At 61.4% G+C, this 7,870-nt stretch overlaps 3 protein-coding genes across 4 annotated transcripts in view; 2 read left to right on the forward strand and 1 right to left on the reverse strand.

Moving 5' to 3' along the window:
* Ndufa3 (NADH:ubiquinone oxidoreductase subunit A3) overlaps positions 1-1,251 on the forward strand; it is a 1,804-nt gene extending 553 nt beyond the window's left edge. The window contains exons 3-4 of the mRNA XM_010616965.2: positions 731-808; positions 1,093-1,251. Coding sequence (XP_010615267.1) covers positions 731-808; positions 1,093-1,184 — 170 coding nt within the window. The 3' untranslated portion in view covers positions 1,185-1,251. The remainder of the gene's footprint in view (positions 1-730; positions 809-1,092) is intronic.
* A 7-nt stretch (positions 1,252-1,258) lies between these two features.
* On the reverse strand, positions 1,259-4,938 carry Tfpt (TCF3 fusion partner). The gene is made up of 6 exons (XM_010616966.3): positions 4,550-4,938; positions 4,009-4,267; positions 2,566-2,636; positions 1,918-1,987; positions 1,630-1,845; positions 1,259-1,462 (listed from the first exon to the last, which is right to left on the reverse strand). Exons 1-6 carry the CDS (start codon positions 4,570-4,572, stop codon positions 1,343-1,345), a joined length of 759 nt encoding a protein of 252 aa, XP_010615268.1. The 5' UTR covers positions 4,573-4,938; the 3' UTR covers positions 1,259-1,342.
* A 55-nt stretch (positions 4,939-4,993) lies between these two features.
* Prpf31 (pre-mRNA processing factor 31) overlaps positions 4,994-7,870 on the forward strand; it is a 7,914-nt gene continuing 5,037 nt past the window's right edge. The window contains exons 1-7 of one of the 2 annotated variants that reach the window (XM_010616963.3): positions 5,005-5,088; positions 5,262-5,495; positions 5,714-5,898; positions 6,004-6,064; positions 6,758-6,841; positions 7,197-7,294; positions 7,703-7,809. In XM_010616963.3, the coding sequence (XP_010615265.1) occupies positions 5,722-5,898; positions 6,004-6,064; positions 6,758-6,841; positions 7,197-7,294; positions 7,703-7,809 (527 nt within the window). In that variant the 5' untranslated portion in view covers positions 5,005-5,088; positions 5,262-5,495; positions 5,714-5,721. Of the gene's footprint in view, positions 5,089-5,261; positions 5,496-5,713; positions 5,899-6,003; positions 6,065-6,757; positions 6,842-7,196; positions 7,295-7,702; positions 7,810-7,870 lie in introns of both variants that reach the window. The other variant, XM_010616962.1, reaches the window with a different exon arrangement.

The raw sequence follows: 7,870 nt of genomic DNA on the forward strand, positions 1-7,870 counted from the left end.
CCGCCTGTGGGCAAGAGGTGCTCAGTCCTCTTACCCCCGGTTGTACCCTGAGAACCCCGGGGTTCCAAGAGTGATAACGGATAACGGGAACTAATTTTGCGTACCTTCTTCCCTCCCCGACTCTGAATTGAGTTGGTTAGGGCGGAGGCGAGCTGGGAGTCCGAGCAAATCCCCGAGTGGGTCGAGTCTCCCTGGGGTGGGGCCTGGGACTCTGCACACAGACCACACGCTGGCAGAGCTCCTCGAACAGGCCTCCAGCAGTGGGCACTGCACTCATAAAGTAGGGCTGGTAGCAGAGATGGTACAAGATACGCTGAATTTTCAAAGTGCGTGTACTGTTTATGTCCATTCTGTGGGAAATGGTTAGAGCATACCAGGCTAAAGTACTTTGTGAAGTTTGTTTGTATCCTTTTTTCTTAATGTGGCTACTAGAAAACTCTCCCCCTGGTCAGTGATCCCTCTGTGCAGCCGTCCTCCCACAGCTGGCAGCATTCGTGTGTCCTCTGAAACATCCCGAGCCCCCCATGCTCCATGACCACTGCGCCCTTCTAGGACTGCCCCACTTACCCCGTCCCTGCCCTGTGGCTGACATAGCTGAGTGCTAGGCCTCACCCCCCCACAACCCTCCACCTGTGAGTGGGGCCCAGGGGGTGCAAGGGCCCCAGGGCAAAGCAGCCTCCTGGGGATACCTTGATCCACCCTACCCCACACCTCACTTCTCTCTCCACAGCTATAATTCTGCCCCCACTCAGCCCCTACACCAAATACTCCGTCATGGTCAACCAGGTCACGCCCTACAACTACCCAGGTGAGTGGGTCTTTCCCACGGAGGGCAGCACCCTGCGAGTGTGGACTCTGCTGCCCAGATCGAATGACAGTACCCGCTTCCCGTGTTTTTATGCTTTGAGCCATCTTTCCAGATTTCTGTTCCTGCTGGGCTCCTGTGCCTACTGCTTCTCTTGTTGGTCTCTGTATCACCCATTCTCTCTTGGGCCACTTCCCTCTCTGAGCATAAACGGACAGGCCGTTTTGGCTTCTCCAGAGGGCCGCAGGGACCAGATGGTCTCAGTGGCCCGCCTTCCTTTCCCACAGTGCCCGTCCGAGATGATGGGAATATGCCTGATGTGCCCAGCCACCCCCAGGACCCCCAGGGCCCCAGCCTGGAGTGGCTGAAGAAACTGTGAGCACTTCCTGCCACGGACAGGGAGGTGGCCCCCTCCCCTGGCCCCCAATAAAAGTGTGAACGCCAAACCCTGGTTCTGAGTGTGCGCACATGCGTGCCTGGGGGTGGGAGCAGCAGGCACTGACTGAGGCACATGGGGGTTGGTTTATTGGGGTGCAGTCAGTCGAAGGGTGGGCTGGCCAGAGTAGGGTAGGGCAGCAGTTTGTCAGGCCCCCGAGCAACCCAACTTGAATCCAGGGCCTCGTCTGCTTCAAAGCCAAAGTCTTCCTCGACCTTAACCTGGGGAGACAGACAGGAATCGGACTCATGGGCCTGGGAACCGAGAAGCCTCCCCATGGCTGCTCCCCCTGCAGGCAGAGCGGACCCTGGGCCCTCCCCTCCCTGGCCATTTCCAGGGCCTGACCTGGAGCTCCTTCCTGCCTCCCCCCGCCCGGGCTCCTGCACACCTGCACAGGGGCCAGTTCTGGGGTCTGCGCAGCGCCCCCCTGGCCCCCATCCCGTGGTGCTCGCCGCCTCTTCCGCCCGCTGGGCCCCTCACCAGGGGCCGGGCTGCCACCCTCTTGGGCTGCGGGAGTCCTTCTGGGTGGGGACAGCCCCTCCTCGGGAGGCTCATTCTCAGCGTTGCCTGGGGTGGGGGCATCTGTGCCCTGGCTGCCCTCGTCCTGGAGGGGAAGGGGGGCAGGTGAAGGTTGCGTTCTGCTCCCGGTACCCCAAGCCCCGGTAGTGGTGCTCACCTCCAGCATGATGGTGAACTGGCTGGCCCGGTAGTCATCTCCGTAGGAGTCCAGCACCCTCATGAGGAACCTGTGTGGACAGAGATGCAACAGTGGGGCCATGGCCTCCTGGCAGGGGCTCAGCAGGCCCAGCTCCCCCTCTGCCCGAAGCCCCCGCTGCCCTTGGCCTGGAGTCCCCAGCTTTGCAGTTGGGGCCCGGGCAGGGCATCTGTCCGACTGTTGGTTTCCTGCCTGTAATGGACAGTGACAGCCAAGGGGTCAGGGAAACGCGTGCTGGTGACTCACTAGCGAGACACGCTCGGCCAAGCGGCAAGGGAACGAGACGATGGGCACGCAGTGCTCCCACACGGGGCCTGTCCCCCACCACACACGGCAGGCGGCAGGTGAGCACAGTGGGCCACAGGCTTCGGGGCTCAGGCCCTGCCAAGGGTTGTGGGGGTGCTCTGAGCTCAGCCGCTCAGCCCTTTTCACCAGCACAGCCCCTGTGCAGCTCGGGGTTGCCGCCTGCCCCGGATCACAGCTGGTGCGTGCTTGCGCCTGCCCAGCGCTGCCCTCCACACGGTGCTCACATCCAAGCCTGCACCCTGTGCCCTCATGGCCCAGGTGCCCTGGCAGTCAGAGAAGCTGGCCGGGTGGGAAGAGGGCTACCTCCGCTCCTGCTGCAGCCTCCGGGTGATCCTCTGCACCTGGTGCAGCCTGTTGAGGACGCTCTCGTTCACCTGTGAAGGAGAGAGCGCCGGTCACTGCTCGGCTTCAGGCACTTCCCTCCCCACCCACCATCTGCCCCCTTGTCCACCCGGAGGTGCTGGCTTCCACCAAATGCTGGCTCCCGAGCACACGTGCACACTCCTGTCCTGGGGATCGAACACTGTGCTACACCCCAGTCTCACTAAGTAGCCAGGTACACCCCGTGTCTGCCTCCCAGTGCTCTACTGTCCCACTTTTCTGGGGCTTTCAACACTCTGTTCCCTCTGCTTGAGGCCTTCTCACGGCTCCCAAGCCCAAGAGCAAAGCTGTCTCCTGCTGAGGGAGCCCCTGTGCCTCCCTGATCCCATGCTAGAACCCTGCCCCTCCCCCTTCTCCCTTGCTTTTCCCCTACACAGTGACTCTCCTATCCTGTGTGTTCTTTCTTCACTCACTGTCTGCTCCCCAACCCAACACAAGCTCCACGAGGACAGCCTGTCCCCAGTACTTTAGAGTGACACACAGCAGACCCTTGAGGGCCCGACCTTACAGTGGCCACTTTAGTGAGGACTGTCACGGACCCGTGGGTCACACCTGAATGATGGCCGAAGCCTGGGCTCAGTGCCCTCAGAAAGTGTGCTGGAGTCCAGACCCTGCCCCTCAGCATGGAGCTGTATTCCAAGATCGCGTCCAGAGGCCAGCACGTCATAGTGAGGTCCCGGGGTACACCCTTGCTCAGTGGCTGCTGTCCTTGTATAATGGAGAGACTTGAGACACAGACTCACACACAGAGCAGCACGTGAGGATGAGGGCAGGGGCCAGGGTTAACGCTACACGTCAAAGGACACCACGGTCACTGGCAACAGCAACAGGCCAATGGACAGCGGCAGGACTCCATCAGCCCTCGGAATGGCCACTGACACCCTGGTCCCAGACTTCCTGCCCCTGAACTGCAAGACAAAGCCAGGTGTGGGGGCACCTGTAATCTCAGCACTCTGGAAGCTGAGGCAGGAGGATTGCTGTAAGTTTAAGGCCAGCCTGGTCTATATAGGTCCTGTGTCAGAAAAAACTTAAGTGAAACTGGAAGACGGCATGTGTCTGTCGCTGAGCCACCAGCCAGTGGTACTTTCGCAGCTCCAGCGGTCTGAGCAAGCCCACGAAACTCTTCAGGGAGTCAGAGACCCAACACTGCTCCACCTGCCCCCTCTAAAGCACTTCAACTGCTCCGGCTCACCAAAAGAATTCCGAAGTTCTTGCCCTGCTGTACCTGCCCATAGGGTCTAGGCCCTGAGTCCAGGGCAGGGGCCCTGGGGTGCAGAGGAGGAAGGGGACCCAAGGGAGACTGGTGCGGGGCCGGCAGGCTGGTGATCAGGTGGTGACCCTGAGCGGGACCCCACATTCACTTACCTGCTCGATCTCCCGGCAGCGCCGGACCAGCGCCTGGTACTTCCTGCGGTTCAACTCCCGCTGGCGCCGCCGCCGCCCCCGGGCCGCCTCTTCCTCTTCGTCACGCTCCCGGAGCCCCGAGCCCCCCAAGCCACCAGACACAAACTCCACCTCGGTCTCTAGCTCGCTCTCCAGGATGTGGCCGCCAAACAGGGGGGGCAGCGCCAACTCCGAGCCCGGCGGGGCTGAGAACTCCTCGAACCCCACGGCTGCCATGGTCCTGCAGGGCCAGAGGGGTTGAGGGGCGCCGGATCCCAGCTCTCCAGCCCCTCCTCACTCCTCAGCCCTCCTCTTGAATCCTCCAGGTCTCTCAGACCCGAGTCCCGTCTGATCCCGGTCTTCTCCGGTGTAGACCCCAGGATCCCCAATAGTGGCAGCGTACAGCAGTTGCATGAACTACAATCCCCAGCGGACCCCGGGCACAGGACGGCGGCGGCGCATCGCGGGCCGCAGCATCCTCTGGAGTTCGCGGCCCGTCCCCGCTCGCGGCTCGGCCACTCACCCCTCTCTCTGCTCCAGCTCCATTTCTCCGGCTCCGGGCACCCCAGGCCGCACCCCTTCAGCCTCAGGAGTCTAGGTTGATCCGTGTCCAGAACTACCGGTCCCATCAGGCTTCGCGGCCCAGGAAGCCCGCGGCCTTCTGGGAGATGTAGTTTCCTATTTTCGGCTTCGTTTCCCTCACCCTCGTCTCCCTACCCAAAACCACGGCTTAAAGGCCTTGCTTTCTCCTCTACACCGCTACCAGTCTGCGCTGTCTTTATACTGGTCTCGACCCTCCGCAGTCTGGCCGAGGCGACTCTCCGCGTAGCCGGCTCGATCCTCTGGGGCCGCGAGCCCGCTAAGCGCCTCTCCGCGCCCCGCTCGTCCGACTGCACCGGAAGTCGGTGCTAATAAAGTTGTTCCAAACGCGGCAAGAACGTCGCGGTGGCGGTGGCCAATCAGAGCGCATTTTGGTCCGGCTAGGCGCGTTACGTCATCCGTGAGCGCCGTCCGCTGCTGTGAAGCTAATTTCCTAGAAACCGTCGTTCAAGGAGGGAAGAGGTGAGTTTGCGGGGCAGCGGGAGGGCCGGAGGCCAAACTCCTAGGTCTGGAGGAGGAGGCTAATAAGGAGAAATCCGGGCCTTCACGGATTGGTCTCCCAAAGCCTCGTATGCTCCTCCTGTTTTATGGCCCTGGGGATAGGTCAGGAGTAACCTCGTTCGCTGTCCTCTTAGAGCAATGATTGATGCCCGGGAGGCAGGCTCCACTAAGGAGTCGCTTAAGCTCTGATGTGGGAAGTGCCTCGGGGCACACACGCAGGACCCGCCGCAGGCTGGAAAAGGGTGCAGGGGTCGGACAGATGGAGCCTGGGAGCTGAGGGCTGAGGAGCTGCTGGGCACTAAAGAGGGGCAGAGAGCCATTTTAGGCAAAGGGGACTGGTTGTGCGAAGACCCAGAGGTGAGAAGCGGGTAAGTCACAACAGGGTGGCTGTTGGCAGGGTGTGCCATATCTTACATGGGTAGGGATGCAGACATCCCTGGAGAACAAAGCAAGAGGAAGCACTCCAACTTGCGGAGCTCGAGTGCTAATAAAGAAGGACCAGGCTTCCCAGGAGAGAGGTCCTTCACTTGATGGAGAGGACTTGCTCAGGTGAGGTCTAACCGAATCGGTTCTTCCTTCCCCACAGGCCTCGGGATGTCTCTCGCTGATGAGCTCTTGGCTGACCTTGAGGAGGCAGCAGAAGAGGAGGAAGCAGGAAGCTATGGAGAGGAAGAAGAGGAGCCGGCGATTGAGGATGTACAGGAGGAGACACAGCTGGATCTCTCTGGGGATTCCGTCAAGAGTATCGCCAAGCTGTGGGACAGCAAGATGGTGAGAGGGACCGGGCTGAGGGGCTGCAGACAGCTCGGACAGGTGATGAAGCAGTAACTCCTCTTTCTGAAGGGCCCTGGTGACTCCCTCCCCCTTTTCTGACAGTTCGCTGAGATCATGATGAAGATCGAGGAGTACATCAGCAAGCAAGCCAAAGCTTCAGAAGGTGCCACACCCCTGCTTCTCCCTCCTCATTCTCTTGTTGGGCCTCACAGCTCTTTGGCTTCTCGTTGCTTCCAGTACCGAGTCTTCCTCTGGGCCTTTTCCAGAGCCCTCTTTTCATCCGTCCTACCTCAGTCTACTTCTCCCCTAAAAACGTTACATGAGGGCTGGGAATTTAGCTCAGTGGTTCTGCCGCCCGCTTTGTAAGCACAAGGGCCCATGTTCGATCCCCAGTAACAAAAACAAAAACGTTGCATGATAAAGCCTTTATTCTATGCCTAGTACTTACTAATTGTGATAGGTGGTAGTGGGCAGAATGGTTTTCCGGAAGCAGAAGTGGAGGGGACGTTGACTTGCGGAGACTGGAAGTGGAGTAGCTGTGCTCCCATCATCTGCAGTTAGGGGAGCTATGGGGAGAGGCCACAGTGCGGGGCACAAACCAGGGGAGGACTCCAGGGTCCTGGGCACCGTGGGTGCAGACGTGGGGAGCACAGCTGTGGAACTTGTCCCCGTGGAGCGTCCCACACAGCGCACCCTCGAGTGTCACTCCAGGGGCTCGATCATTAGCCCTGGCAGGGGGAGGCAGGACAAAGTGGAGCCCGGACTGGCCCAGAGCACAGAGGGGCGCAGAGGCAGGCTGGTGCCATGTGCCCTGGGCAGGGGCGGGGTGCAGACCCAGCGCCTCTCCTCCTCACAGTGATGGGACCAGTCGAGGCAGCCCCCGAGTACCGCGTCATCGTGGATGCCAACAACCTGACCGTGGAGATCGAGAACGAGCTGAGTGAGTGCCGGGCAGCGCGGCAGCCCTGTCTGCAGCCCTCCGCACCCCCGCTGGCCTTGCCCTGCGTGCTGCCCCAGGCTCCTGTGCCGGTCCGGTCCAGCTTACCCGGGAAGGGAGCGCACAGTTCCTTCCCCAGGGCGGGTCCTAGAAGCTGCCCGCGTTACTTCTGCTCATGGCTTGGACCGAGGCAGCCACCGCGAGTGTGAAAGGGCCAGGAGCGCAGCCTTCGTGTGTCCTTGTGCTGGGTGTCCTCGTGCCAACTTGCGCCCCGAGTTTTGGCATAAGGAATGGGAAGCGGTGTCGGGGACCATGCACGGCCTGTTCCCTCACGGGCAGCCCCTGCCCGCCTCCCTAGACATCATCCACAAGTTCATCCGGGACAAGTACTCGAAGAGGTTTCCTGAGCTGGAGTCCTTGGTCCCCAACGCACTGGACTACATCCGAACGGTCAAGGTGAGCGGTGGCGCAAAGGCCCGAGCACAGCAGACCTGGGGTAGCTGTGCGGGAGTGCCTGGGACCCCAGGAGAGGGGCAGGCCCAGCATGTGCGAGGCTGGCGGGGAAGGTCGCTAGCTCCAGCCCAGCCCGGGCAGCACCACAGGGCCCTGCCTGTGTGCAGATCAGGCTGGTGGTGGAGGAAGCGCCGTGGTGACCTGAGCTCTGAGTTGGCATGGCCCATGGCCCATTGAGCGTGGCTGCCCTTGAGGAGCTGCCACAGTGCTGACACTTGGAGCGGTGACCGTCTGAACTGGAGGCAGGAGAGGCCCCACCGTGCAGACCCCACCTTCCCAGTGTCCCTGGGGAGCCTGAGCGGGAGCCGGGGCAAGTTCCACCCTCAGCCTCCGTGCCTGCCTCCCCGCCAGGAGCTGGGCAACAGCCTGGACAAGTGCAAGAACAACGAGAACCTGCAGCAGATCCTCACCAACGCCACCATCATGGTGGTCAGCGTCACAGCCTCCACCACCCAGGGGTAGGTGCGCCACCGGGACGTGGCACAGGCAGGCGCACGTGTGCGCACGGGGCGTGGGCCT

Source organism: Fukomys damarensis, unplaced genomic scaffold (genome assembly GCF_012274545.1).
Source record: "Fukomys damarensis isolate Sample0158 unplaced genomic scaffold, DMR_v1.0_HiC HiC_scaffold_19, whole genome shotgun sequence".
Taxonomy (NCBI): domain Eukaryota; kingdom Metazoa; phylum Chordata; class Mammalia; order Rodentia; family Bathyergidae; genus Fukomys; species Fukomys damarensis.

Excerpts from the sequence above, each read along its gene's own strand:
- Tfpt (XM_010616966.3), bottom strand. The coding sequence starts at position 4,572 with ATGGAGCTGGAGCAGAGAGAGGG. Across the intron at positions 1,846-1,917 it reads AGTTCACCATCATGCTGGAG|GACGAGGGCAGCCAGGGCAC; the intron begins GTGAGCACCACT and ends CTTCCCCTCCAG. Across the intron at positions 1,463-1,629 it reads CAGAACTGGCCCCTGTGCAG|GTTAAGGTCGAGGAAGACTT; the intron begins GTGTGCAGGAGC and ends CTGTCTCCCCAG.